General features: G+C 38.4%; 1 protein-coding gene across 2 annotated transcripts in view; it reads right to left on the bottom strand.

Moving 5' to 3' along the window:
* The window catches only part of psmd9 (proteasome 26S subunit, non-ATPase 9), a 29,344-nt gene extending 17,714 nt beyond the window's left edge, over nt 1-11,630 (bottom strand). For both annotated transcript variants that reach the window (XR_013786312.1, XM_079450919.1), the window contains exon 1: nt 11,199-11,630. Coding sequence is in view for 1 of the 2 variants with exons in the window: in XM_079450919.1 (XP_079307045.1) it covers nt 11,199-11,321 (123 nt within the window). In the remaining variant the exon portion in view is untranslated. The remainder of the gene's footprint in view (nt 1-11,198) is intronic.
* Nucleotides 11,631-15,151: the final 3,521 nt, after the last annotated feature.

The following is a 15,151-nucleotide window of genomic DNA, read 5'->3' as shown; positions in this document are numbered from 1 at the left end:
GCGTTGCCTCTTCCTGGGCATGGTATAGCGGTGTCTCTATAAAAGATATCTGTGCGGCGGCCTGCTGGGCTTCGCCGTCCACTTTTACAAGGTTTTATAACCTGGACGTTCCGGCCCTTCAGGCCCGGGTCCTTTCTGCTTGAATTAGGTCGCTGAGCCATGGCTATGGCCACGCCAGCACTTAATTACTTTGGGACGATAACCGGTCTAGGCAACCTTCTAGCTTGGCCTCTACCGCTTTCAGGGTTTCCCTGCTTTACTCCGTCTCCGAGCCCAGGCTCCGAGACCATTTATGTTTTTCGTTCCATCTGTAGCACGGCGTGATTATACTTGTTCCCCATAGCGTCCTGCTACGCAGTACGAGTGAAGTATCGATAGGGAACGTACTTGGTTACTTACGTAACCTCGGTTCCCTGAGATACGGGAACGAGTACTGCGTTCCTTGCCGTGCTACGAGCTGCTGTGTCGTCGCTTCAGTCGAAGTAACCTGAAGACCCTACGGCGATGTGTCCGCTTATATAGCCATAAGCCCCGCCCATTTTGGCGGGTGCCATCGCCATTGGTCCGGCAGCTCCGCTACGATTGGTTTAAAGCTCTGCTTTTTTCCAACCAATCACCGTGCAGTTTTCACTGCGCTTTTGAATTGCTTCAGTCATCGGAGAAAAAGGAGTTTTCCCCATAGCGTCCTGCTACGCAGGACTCGTTCCCGTATCTCAGGGAACCGAGGTTACGTAAGTAACCGAGTACGTTTTATGCATGCAAAACTGTCTACGCATGTGTGTATCTTGTTTTATGCGTGAATAATTAATGAGACTAAAATCGCTCCATAAATATGTGCCAGGAAAAGAAGCGAAATGTGAATCAGGTCTAACTGGCAGGTGCATCTGTGAGCAGCTAAGCCTTGTTGTGGATGTCCCCCTGTTTTTAATTACCTGATAACTTCACACGAAAACGGTAAAATTTAAATGCTATTTTGTTCTTAATCTAGCCATGTTTATTTGATTGATTTAAAATTTTGCTACTTGAGAATGTGAGTACATATTATTAGCGAGCCATCAGCCACATAGTTTATGCTACATGTACAGTAGGTACTCAACCAGAATGATGCATTTACATTTAGGGCATTTGGCAGACGCTTTTAGCTTTACATTTTTAGGCATTTGGCAGACGCTTTTATCCAAAGCGATTTACATTGCATTAGCCAATACATTTTACATAGGTATAGGTAAAGCCACAACCTTGCGTTGTTAACGTAATGCTCTACCCCTGAGCTACAGGAAAGCTGTAGGTATCTATATCTTAGAAAGCTGTATATATCTATATCTCAGAAAGCTGTATATATCTTTATCTCAGAAAGCTGTTTATATCTATATCTCAGAAAGCTGTATATATCTATATCTCAGAAAGCTGTATAAATCTATGTCTTAGAAAGCTGTATATATCTATATCTTAGAAAGCTATAACTTCCGCCATTTCCGCAGGGGTTCTTCTTTAATGTGTGTTGACTCTTGTTTACCAATGAGTGGCAGTCTTTTCAAAGAGTTGAGATCAGAGTGACTGCACGTATTTGCTGGTGTGTATTGAGATGTGCGTAATTAATAAAAATGGCAAATCCGAACTCTAACATGATGTAGCTTTATTTCCTTTAAAAGCAAATGTGCTTTATAATATTGTTGGATTATCAGCATATATATCCCCCATATGGAATAAATACCACTGCAAACTCAGCTGCGTTTCTCCGATGTTAATCCAGGATTACATTATAAACATTCACATGTACATATTGGTAGGCTACATTCACATATTTTGGGGATATGTCATCATATATAAAGAAATGTCTCTGCAGTAGATTTTTTCATAATGTCAGACTTTCTAAAGTTCTTGTGGCAGCCGGAACAAGTGCGCGTTCAGACACAAGCCCCATTCACAAATTGTATTGTCATGAAAACGTGGTCTGTCAAAACATATCAAAACATTTAAAATGAAAATTTTGATCCAGTTTACCAAATGAAAGCATGTTGTGAAATATAAGCATTCAACAGGACGTGATGAGATCTTTGGATAGCCACCAGAACCGCAGGTAACAAACAGTGAAGAATCATTGTTTCTTTCTTTCTTTGTTACATGCCTTGTGATTCTCATCATTCGTTTAAAAAAAAACTTTTTACCATTAGAAAGTTAAAACTGATCATAATATTAAATCAACTAAGCAAAAATAGGTCTGTGCAGTGCGAGGCAAGGAACTTATGATTAAGCTGGTTTCTTTCTTTGTGAATATTTTTTGCATCATCAGCCAAAACATCAGAAACGGTCTATTTGTTTTGCAGCTCAACTTCTGACACACTGAAAATTGGCCGTATTTTTGGAGAAATATTTTACAACGGCAAAATACTGTTCTTTTAAGAACGGTTTAATAATGTAAATTTACAGCCATTGATCTGTAAATGAATTACTCTCTAGTAAAATTAGAACATTCAACCATAAATCTGTTTACGGCATTCAACCGTAAAGAGCTGTGTAGCAAACAAAGGCAATCACATTTCATTTTAATTTTATTTAATTTGGAATGTACATTAAAACGGAGTAATTCAAAACATTGCTGTGATAATTAACACAATCCTTTATTATAAAGTAAAAGAAGTTTGCACTTTGCCCTCAGTCAAAACAATTGTTGGACAAATAATTAAAGGGATAAAATAAAATCCCATATTTAAAGTAGTCTTTATTAGATAGATTTGAACTTTATACATATAAATTCCCGCCTAAACAACTCTTAAAATGACATTTTGTGACACAAAACGAATTTTGAAGTCCTTGGCTCGATGAAAACAGTAACGTAACTTGCGCAACTAAAGTTAGCTAATTCACGGATGACGTTTTACAAGTCAACGAGAACACAAGTACGTCAGGAAACTGACATATCTTCCAAGACACTGTTCAAGGTAGGTGTATTTATTTGTATTTATCTATTATTTTATTATGTTGCGCTTCGAAAAGCGATTTTTTATTATACATTTTGACTGAACTAAGTGGCGCAAATTACCTAGACTGACAGACAACTAGAGAGTTCTCAACTGTGCCAGCATCAAGCATAAGTAGAAGCGGTGAAGAAGGGGAAAACTGGTAGTTAATTAGGGCCGCACGATTTGAGGAAAATGTCACACTGCGATTATTGAGGTAAAAAATGTAGATGTGCAAATTAGATAAACTGGATATGATGAGTCAACTTGGATGATATCAAGGAAAATGCACACACATTTAACTGAAAATGCTCAAATTCGTATTTCTCAACTGAGATATACAGTTCAAACTAGCAACAAGAACTAGAATTGCACAAAGTTTTCATAAAATGTTATTAAATTAGGGATGCACCGATACCAGTATTTCATGTACTCGTAAAAATTCCCGATACCTCACGTGACGTAATTGACAGAACGTTCCAGTGCACACAGAGACACCTGCCGTAGCAGACACAATGTCATAGAGTGTTCACACCTAAATCGTGCTATTCGTGTGTACGCTTGAACATTTTGAGTTTACTCGCTTCATTCGTGCGTGGAATTCGCTTCATTCGCGAGTGAAATTCGCTTCATCGGAGGGGCTTATGGCAGGCGGCACCAGTCTTGTTGTGAAATGGCGGACATGGATTTTTTGAGCAGGTAGCTGCGCATAATGTGCTATGGAAGGCTGAAGATAGATGTAGACTCGTTCGGCACCGTGTCTGTGTCCATCAGATCCTTCAGAAGCGCAGTCCTTCATAGTTTTTTCAGATTTCTGCCTCCGCTCGCTATGTCATAATCACGTCCCTACTAGAGCAGGCTCCTGACAGATTTTACAACTCGCGCGAATAACGCGAACGCTCACTTCGCGCCGCCTCATTCGCGTGAATCGCACCGCAAGTAGGTCTATCGCATCTTTGCATTGACTTAACATGTAACTCATTCTCTCTTAACGCTTCATTCGCAATTAGCAGTGTGGAAATATTTCAAGATCAATGATGATGACCCACGCATGGCAATCTGCATGCTTATGTCCTCGGTTTTGCCCTTTGGAGGTTATTGGACACTGTGAATTTTGGCTTTGAACATTTTTGATAATCACATAAGATTGATTTAATTTTTCATAACATGAGTTGAAGTTGTTAAAAATAAAGATGCTGATATGTTCATTAGTCTCATTGTGTTGCTCTTAGAAAATTGCCACAAACAAAAAAAAACTAGCATCGGTGTCGGTATCGGCGAGTACCAGGAAAAAGTATCGGTATCGTACTCGATCCTTAAAAAGTGGTATCGGTGCATCCCTATATAAAATGAAATAACAGTAAGATCTTTGCATTACTGTATTAAATTAACTTAAAAATAAATATATTCTCAACAGTACAGGTAAATTAAACAAATAGAACATAAATACGGATGTACACATTTTTAGGAAAATAATCCCAGCAAACAGACATTTAAGCAGATTGTAACTTGTATGAACTCTTTTGAAAAAGCAACTGGATATAAATGTGCGGTTCATTCTGTAAAACCTAAACCTCTATAATCTTTGTTGTTACTTTAAATGGTTGTTACTCAACCAACTGGTTGAATCCTCTTTCTAAAACATTCCATTTAGTACTTTATTTAGAACTTTAGTTTTGCAAATTCTGCACAGTACCGCTCTCTGCTCAGTGTCTGATATCCTGAAAGAAAATTATCGCCAAATAACACAGGTAGCAATTTTTCTTAGCACTAGTTCAGAATCAAGAATGGATGTCTGGTCACGTCCACGAATGCTCTTGTTTCTTTAATATAATCACAACATTTTGCCATCATGTAATCGAATACCCTCAATACCCTCACACCCTAACTTGCTTATTTTAATGACACTAGTGCAGACATGCAGAGCAGGTAAATGGACACACAACAGTAAACAAAATGCAGCAGATAGAAATGTCCTTATTGATTGCAGCCATTTTGAGGCATGTTTTACCACTCAAGGGAACGTGTCCAGTCACTCAAGGGGGCGTGTCCTGGCATGTCCACATGGGAAAGTGATGTCAATGCATACCCTCTATAGAGAAGCTGTGTTATTATAGCTTTGCATCAAGTTTTTAAGAGATTTGACCAGCATTTCATGTTTTCGGGGTTATTTTAAACTGTTTACAAGTGAGAATATATCTCTATTTGAAACAAAATAATTAAGACTAAATTTATCCAGAATCGTGCAGCTCAAGTAGTATTTTTGGTGAATTGATTACTATTGGCAAAACCATGGTTTTACTATAGTAACCATGTGTTAAATATGGTTATTTGAAAACCATATTTTGAGGTAACCAAGGTTTTAGATTAACCACCCATATAGCAAACTGACTGTTGATTTTTGGTTAGAAATGTTAGTATCGGTTGTCAATCAAATTTCAATGTTGAATCAATGTTCGGTCGGTACATCTGAACGTTTTACATCAGAAATAAAAAACGTATTCAATATCGAGATGAGGTTATCAACACGACGCATCTGGTCGGAATCATATCCTTATTTGGAAATTCGGTAGAGTCAGAGTTCACACTTCAACTTTGCGCGTCTTGGAAATAATATCACAAATCTGTTTTCTAGAGCGAGGATGCAATGGTGTTTTACAGCAAATAGCAAACAATTTTAAAAGGGTATCTTGTTTCTTAACAAGGCCTGTAGTACGCTGATCATATATCTATATAGCAACAAGTGTTTGCAAACGCTTGTTGCTAGTGCTTATTGCGAGTGGTGAATGTCCTGCATGTTTGTGTGGCCAGCCGTCGACCGTTAGGGAGCTTCCAGCATTTTAAGTTCGTTTTATTGTTTGTTTATATGATTAAAAGTTGTATTACGTTCGCCAGTTCCTGTCTCCTTCCTTCCTTTTATGGAACTTTGTTACAGGCGGATATAACAAATCATACAGTGATTATGCAATCTACTTAAAAATCACTTTGCTCATTGATGTATTAAAATAACGTAATGCAAAATTGCATTGTTGTAATGTAGTACCCTGGCAACACAGTTTACATTGCATAGTAATACATACACTTACAGTGTGATAGGAAAATGTTGACGCGCTACTCCTGCTCTGCATACGTACTGCACACATGCTGCTTATGCTTCCGGTGTGAAGCCGGCGTTAGACTTGTGTCATACTCCCACGTCTCTGCCCCATGCAGCACGTTTCCCGGAAGAGCCATTTTAACTTGACCTGCACACACAGCCTGTTTCGTAATGCACCTTTGTACTTGAGTCCGGCTCTATACTGCAAGTCTTCACAAGACCATATGGCAATATGTACGAGGCTTGATGCAAACGCGCACCCTGTGTCAACTCACACCTGGCCCTGTGTTTCAAACAAATGTAAATTCTGTCTAACTGTTTTGCTCATTTCACCAGGATGAAATTTAACATTCAGGACATTTTCTACTTGTTTTTAAAATCTCAAACACTTCAAAATGAATAAATCAACAATGCAACCAATGTATTATTTTAAAAATTCACTAACAAAATATTTGTTATGGATTTAAGGGTTGGGATGGGAGTTGTATTTGTGTTAATGCAAACTATAATAGTGTACACTGGTTTTTGAATTGACAATTATTGACAATAATGATCTGAAACTTTCCCCTAAATCGCACAGCCCTGGTTTCTATTTACAGACTACTATATTGATGTCTTGTTTTTAAGGGAAGAATTCATTACTCAACAGAGCAACCTCAATGGATGGTAATGAATTGTCCATGTCTTAACGTCGGCTTCACACTGGATGTGTGAGCAGTGTACACGTCACATGAGCAGCGTGTAGAGAGAGCGGTTGCAAGCCCATTGTCCGTTCACACTGGCAGCGCTTGCTGTGTACCAGTGTAGGTGAGAGTACAATTTTATATACTATGAAACTTTTAAATGCTTATGTTGTCTGGCCGACAACAGTTGTGTTTTGCAAAGTTTTGGCAAAACACATTTGACATCACTTATAGTCCAGTTTTTACTTTTCTTGTCAACCCATGTGCATTTTGGCCATTAAAAATGCAGTTACAAATTAATTGAGTGCGAGCAGTGTAGACTAGAGCTTGGCGATATACCGGTCCATACCGAATACCGGTGTGTATTTTTGACATATGAATTTTTTATTATACCGCATTACCAGTGTAAACAACCTGAAGACAATAAACAACCTGAAGACAATGTAATAAACAACCAAAACCAATTAATAAAGTTTGGCCTGCTTAATATTAGATCACTAAATTCAAAGGCAGTTATTGTAAATAGAATTATCATAGACAACAGTTTTTATATACTTTGTCTTACCGAAACCTGGCTTAAACCAAATGATTATTTCGGTCTAAATGAGTGTACTCCACCAAGCTACTGTTATATGTATGAGCCGGTTGGTCGAGGTGGTGGTGTCGCAACAACCTTTAGAGACTTTCTTACTGTAACTCAGAAAACAGAGCATAAATATAAATCATTTGAAGTGCTTGCGTTGAACATAATTGTTCCAAACAAAAGTAAAAAACCATTGCTTTCTTTAACATGGGCTACAGTGTATAGACCCCATGGTCCCTACACTCATTTTCTGAAAGAGTTCTCAGACTTCTTATCGGACCTATTGGTTAACGTTGATAAAATACTAATTGTTTGAGGTTTTAAAATCCATGTAGATAGCGCTAACGATGCATTAGCAGTGGCCTTTACAGAATTACTACACTCTTTTGGAGTAATACAACATATCAAAGGACCCACTCAATCATACTGAGAGACACTAGACTAGCCAATCTAACCAATATAGATATTATACCTCAAAGCGACGAAGTCACCGATCACTATCTTATAACATGTACACTGCAGGAATCAGCCATTTAACTTGTTATCGACAGGGTAGAACAATTACCTTGACTACTAAAGATAGTTTCACAAAGTGCTTGCCAGATCTAACTCCTTTAATAACCATACCAATAAATACAGAATCGCTCGATGACACGACCAGCAAATTGGGCACTATTTTCTCTAATACATTGGACGCTGTAGCACCTATGAAGTCCAACCATCGCCCCAAAAGAAAGGCTACAGTGTTTTTCACCTATAAAACAGGAAGATTTAATTAAACATATTGCCACATCTAAATCTACAACTTGCTTATTAGACCCCATACCAACTAAATTACAAAAATAGTTACTACCCATCGCAATTGAGCCTATTTATAACATTATCAACTCGTCAATAAGTCTAGGCCATGCCCCAGGACCCTTTAAGATGGCCGTCATTAAGCCTCTTATCAAAAAAAAAATGTAGACCTTAGTGATGCATTTGATACTGTAGACTATAACATACTTCTAGATCAATTGCACGATTATACCGGTATTGAGGGACCGGTACTTCAATGGTTCAGATCTTACTTATCAGATACACATAAATTTGTCCATTTAAATAGGGAATCATCAAATCTAACGCAAGTAAATTATGGATTACCTCAGGGATCGGTTCTAGGACCCTTGCTATTCTCCATATACATGCTGCCCCCTGGGAACATTATTAAAAAACATGGATTTAGCTTCCACTGCTATGCAGATGATACTCAGCTATATATCTCATCAAGACCAGATGATTCCTCCCAGCTATCCAAATTGGCAGAGTGCATCGAAGATATAAAACATTGGATGACTTGAAATTTCCTTTTAAATTCTAATAAAACAGAAATATTACTTTCGGATATTTCGGATTATAACCTGCAAATTGAAGGATGTACTGTTACTCCAACAAATACGGTAAAAGATCTAGGCGAAATATTAGACAGCAAATTCTCAATTCGAAATCACATCTCAAATGTCATAAAACAGCCTTTTTCCACCTTAGAAATGTTGCCAAATAATGAAATATTCTGTGTGTTGCTGACACAGAGAAGCTTATTCATGCGTTTGTGAACTCAAAACTTGACTACTGTAATGCGCTACTTAGTGGTTGTCCTGCATCATCAATAAACAAACTACAGTTAGATCAGGGACCCGTTTCAGAAAGCAGGGTAAGTGCAAACTCAGTAAGTTAACCAAAGAAAACGGGATACTCTGGGTTTTTAGTTTTAGAACGCGAGGTATATCAAACCCGTGACCGCGGGGTAAGCCAAGCCCGTTTCAGAAATCAAGGTATCTTATACTTAGAGTGAGAAACGGTGTAACGAGCGGTGTTGAACTTGCCTACGCCGTTTGTTTTTTCATTCGTTTTCATTAATCGCGCACAAGTTCGTAACACAGACATTAAATGTCCGTTTATTCAGGAACCCGTAGATGAGGAAGCTGCCCATTAAATATATCCACAATCTGCTTCATCCTTACATCACAAACCTCACTCGTCGTGGCCGCGCTCTTACATCGGAGCAGATTCTCTGTATGGCCTTACGTTTCTTTGCTAATGGAAGCTTTCTTTATAACACTGGGGATGCAGAACACGTTAGCAAGGCAACTGTATGCAGAGCAGTAAGAAATGTGTGCATCGCTCTCAAGAACTTTTTATATATTTGTGTTAAGTTTCCTGTGACAGCCCTCAAAGAGGAGTTTCATAGGACTGCAGGTGAATGGTGAACGTCTTTCTGAATAAGCTGATCAAATAAATGTGGTCTTGCTGCCAACTCTGGAAGTAAGCGAATAATTTAAATACCCTTTAGGATTTCCCAATGTGATTGGGTGCACATGTAACCGGTCCTACTCGCGCGGTCTTCGAACCGACGTCGGTCCGAATGGGAGACGGGCACCTTAAAGATGAGCCCTAGAGCGTCTCTGTTGGTCGGGGAGTGAGGCTTAGACACTGCACAACTCTTCACTAGCTGGCCTCCATATATATATATATATGTATGTATATCTTACATGTAAATGTGTGTATATATAAACACATATATATATATATATATATATATATATATATATAGTGCCTCCAATTCGACTGGCGAGAAATAAACGGAGCGCTTTTTGTCACGTGGCATTGCCATGGTGAAACGTGTTATCTTTGCTCAATTGATGATGGCTTTTTAAAGCCGCGATGAACGCGCCTAACCTAGAGTAAACTTACTCAGAGTGGATCGAACTCATTGAAACCAGCTGTTCTGAAACAGAAAACTCAGAGTAGCGATTGTCTGAGTAAATCAACTCCGAGTTCATATTTTAACTCAGTGTTGCTTGAACCTCCTTATTGAAACGGGTCCCAGAACGCCGCTGTCAGAGTTCTAGACAGGTCCAGAAAATATGATCACATAACCCCAATGTTATCAACCATTCACTAGCTACGCATTAATCGCTTATAAAACCATGAACGGTTTAGCCCCTACCTACCTAACAGAGATTCTATCACACTACAACCCATCACGCTCTCTACGATCTCAAAACTCAGGACTTTTGATAACACCTAGAATAATAAAATCCACCAAAGGGGGTTGAGCTTTCTCATATGTAGCACCTAAACTCTGGGATAGCCTTCCTGATACTATTCGAGGATCATACACACTCGCCCAATTTAAATCTAGATTAAAGACATATCTTTTCAGCCAAGCATTCACTTAATGCATAATATGCTAAATAAACCACCGGGAGACTGCATTTATTAGATGTAATTTACTAGAATAATTTAACTTGTTATATAAACACCATGTACTGTGTTTTTCTTATTTTCCCCTGTAAAGATGCTTTGGAACAATGCACATTGTGAAAAGGGCTATATAAAAAAATTGAATTGACTGTATATAAATAATAAAGCAATGTAACATAATGTGATTGTTACATACACCGGCTAAACGCATCTATTAGTTGTAAGTATTTTAAGATTGTTTATGGTATTTTTTATGTTTACTGAGTTCAATGTTAAATAATTTCAACGAGCAAATCAACATCTAATCAATGTTTGCCAAGTGAACCAATTGCTCAGATTTTTCTTCAGTTTTAAATGGCCTGAATGACGTGGATTCAACCCGATTAGCAAAACGGTTCGGGATCGTCGTCGGAGATCAACGTCGTTTCGACGCCGCGATTAATATAGATTCTTCATCGATTCTAGGTCGGCTAACTGTCTGGCAATGTTTTTTTTTTGTTTCAAATGTAGTAAAACAATGTTGTTTGGGGGGGGGGATTAAACACCATAGTTTATTTTCGTAAGGTCGTTTCACCCAAACCAACTTCAACAAAAGTTTAACTTAACGTACACACTTCAGTCAAACTTACATCTTGGAGCATGTCGTGATATGCCTTGATTTGTTCTTCAATTTCATCCTTTCTTTTCATCAGCAATCTAATGTCCTCTTCTGTTACACTTGGTCCAACGACGTTTATGTTTTCCTCTGTCATTTTTTCGGCAAATTTGCCAATGCCGTTCACTTAGAGAGCACTTAATTTTAATAATAACCACTCGGAATTATTTTATTTCAAGAAATTGTTCAAAACGTTAACTCCACATAATCCGTCACAACTGGTGTCTTCTTCTTCCTTTTTATCCTGCTGCAGACCAGACGCCACAAAGACGTATTACTGCCCTCAACCGTTCATCTGAAGAACTACTCTTCTTCTTTCTTTTAAATTGCGGGCATGGCGTCCTAAGCACATGCCGCCACCTACTGTTCAGTGAACACTCATATTCCTGTTATGTAGGCTATCCCTAAAAAAACAGATTAATCAGGGCTCAGTTATCAGCTGGCGCTGCGTGTTCGGCTCCTCCGTTTTATACACTCACATCCCCGAATCCTTCCCCAGATAGCAAGCATATTTGGACTACATGTGAATTAGTCTGTCACATTTTACCTGATATGGCCAAATATGTGCCATTTTCGTTTTGCCATAACATGGTTCTTGGTTCACATCTTATTTTGTGGTATATCTATGACAACAAACACATGAGAACCACGTATTTTTAAGACATGGCACACATAGTGGGAAACATCAACTTGAATTGTACTTGGAAAAAGATATGAAGTCCACACAGCACTTCACTTATTTCCTCACAACGTTTCTCGTTTGGGTAATGTTTTTACATTTTATAATGTTATTTTATTGAAATTTGTAGCATTCTGTGTCAGTATTGCATGTCATTGGGGTTTCCTCAGCGATGATGGCTGAATGATAAAATAGCGCTTAGGCCTATTAGAAAAATAATGGACTATCCACTATCTAGACAGATCAAACTAGGCTCAAATTCACTACATATTTTACAGTACAGTTTTTGTCTTTTAATTGTTGTTTAAATTCTTATGTGACGGCCTTACCATAAAAATCAGTGTTTAAATGAAGTATGCAGTAATATAAAATAATATCTAATAGCAGTAGGCCTATATACTTTTCCCAACAGATTTCCCTTCAAATGATCCCCACAGACATTGGGAATAACCCCAGAAGGAGAATGGTTGAAGGAGTAAATTATTTTTATTTAAATCACTTTAATAGTGAAATGAATTTACTCTTAGCATGTAAGTTCACCCCTCACCTGATTTATTGGACAAAAATGCAAGATAATACCCTTTTTTCCAAATCGCCTACATATATGTTGGGAAAAGTATATAGGCCTACTGCTATCAGATATTATTTTATATTACTATGTAGGTATTGTTTTTGTGTTGGAACAGTAGGTACTTTTGAATGCATCGCAAAAGAGATTGCACACACTGGGGGTGCGTTCCACTTTAGACAGACCCTCGCAAACTTCCCTAAGTACTTCCCCTCGGGGAAATCCCTGCAACCATTTTGAAGTCCGTTCCACTTCGTGAAGTGAACGAGGGAAGTTCATACAGACAGACCCTCGTTCCCTTGATTTTGACAGAGTACTTCATCTGTATACTTCAATCTCCTCTAAATCCCACAAATCAACTTGATGTGACGTCGCAACAGATCGCTCAATTGTAGTCTATGGTGAATCATTTTACATATATTACATATATTGTGAGATTTAATTCCATAATACTTCTAGTTTGCTTAGCCTATGTTTACATTCAAAGTTTATACTATTGATGTTATGATTGTGTAAAACAAAATTCTCCAATAGTTTATACAGCTACCGAGGGTGGTTGTATATCTGAGGTTGGGGTGGTGAATTCTGGAGTGCCCCAGGGTTCAATTGTGGGCCCTATACTTTTTAACATGTAAATTTTTCTTTTGGGGAAACTTCCGAGATCATTTGGACTTAACTTTCATTTTTATGCTGATTTCACCCAGATATACGTTCAAAATCTGGTGTCAACGCAACGGTTTCTTTCTTTCCAATGTATCTCTGAGATTAAGACATGGATGTCTGATGATTTTCTCTGTTTGAACAGTGACAAGACTGAATTGATGCTCATTGGTTCACCTCACCAGTTACGTAAAGCTGAGCCTTTAGCTTTAAATGTGGATGGTTCTGTTCTACATATTCAAACTAAATAAAAACTATTTGGGACATTTGATGCTAATTTAACATTTGGTTTACATGTTCAGAATACAGTTAAAGTATCTCAGAAATATTGTCAGATTACGTCCCATCCCATCTCATTTTCTGTAGCTGAAAAGTTAATTAACACATTAGTTTTCTCTCGAATTGATTATTGCAATGCATTGTTGGCTGGCGCATCTATAGCTACCCTTAGCAAATTACAGTTTGTACAAAACTCTGCTGCTGGCATCCTGACTAGGACCAAGTGTTCACATTACACCTATTCTGGAAACCTTACATTGGCTTCCTGTCAAGTTATGAATTGATTTTAAAATCCGTCTACTAATTTACAAGATCTTAAATTATTTGGCTCCACAATATTTGTAGATCTTTTAGTACCCTACACCCCAACACGTAACCTCCATTCTACAGGAGCAGGGGCCTCATTTATAAAACTTTGCGTATGATTTGCGTCAGAAGTGGCGTACGGATGAAACATAGGACGTGCGTACGTACAGAAATATTCAGATTTATAAAACCGTGCACTCGCACATCCTAGGCAGTTTTCCCTTAATAAATCACAATCAATTCTAAATGTAGCGCAGCTTTTGCGGCTTCATGTCAAGCCCATAGTTGCCCATAAATAGTCCGTGAAATGCCCACAAGTTATTGCGAAATCATGGCAAACACAGAGAGGAAATAAAAAAAACGTAACTTCACTCAATGTGAAGTAGAAGTTTTCGTTGGCGAGGTGGAAAAGAGGAGAAAAATTTTGTTTGGAGGGCACAGTGTGGGCATTACTAATGCCAAAAAGGCACTTGAGTGGCAAAAGGTTGCAGACGCCGTAAATGCTGTAGCCTCAAAACCTCGGAGAGTGGCCGAAATAAAAAAGAAATGGTCGGACATCAAAGTCGAGGCAAAAAAGCGTCTAGCGCTCCATCGCCATGAGTGTGTCTGCCACGGGTGGGGGAAAGGGGACACTGGAGCTGATGAAGAAATTTTTACTATGAAAACAACTTTCCCCACTGGACAATTAATCTGTCTGTCTGTCTGTCCGTCCGTCCGTCCGTCCGTCCGTCCGTCCGTCCCCGTCCGTCCGTCCGTCCTAATTGCATCTATATCTGCTCCGCCAGACGGACACATTGACGAGAATATCAGTTTTGTACATTATTTTGTTCTGTTTACCATATTATTTATGAGGATGAATTGCATAACATGCCAAGATTCTTGCAGAACATATTTCACTTTTCTTTTTGCAAATATGTGTTAATTTGCATTTCTGTTGTACTTTTCGTTTGATTTTGTTTGTTTTACACTGCAGATCGATCAAACGGGTGTTCGTGTAGGCTGTTAATTGTAAGACTTGGTTTGTGAAGTCTTCGTGTTATTTATGAGAAGCAGTATTGCCATTTCTTTTACACAACGGTCTACAGTTTCAAACACTTTCACGTGTTTCTTCCATCCGCCGACGGTGTCGCCATTTCTCATTTCACCCGTTTTTGTGCTTACGCCTGGGTCAGAGCTTGTGTGAAGGACCGCACATTTTCCCGTCAAGTTAGCTTTTTATAAATACCAATTATTGCGTAGAGCGTGGCGTACGTACCCCTGGTCTTTTTATGGTCCCGGCAAATTGCTTAAAATCTAAGGGTGGTAATTCTTTTTCCTCTCTGGCTCCAAAGCTATGGAATTCTCTTCCCTCTGAGATAAGAAATGTAGAATCTCTTAATATTTTTAAATCCTCTCTTAAAACTTTTAGGGTATGTGAGTGCCTTGTCTTTATTTA

The sequence above is a fragment of the Barbatula barbatula genome, assembly GCF_947034865.1.
Source record: "Barbatula barbatula genome assembly, chromosome: 1".
Lineage (NCBI taxonomy): Eukaryota > Metazoa > Chordata > Actinopteri > Cypriniformes > Nemacheilidae > Barbatula > Barbatula barbatula.
The sequence above is the reverse complement of the archived record's forward strand: the minus strand, read 5'-3'. Positions and strand labels throughout refer to the sequence as shown.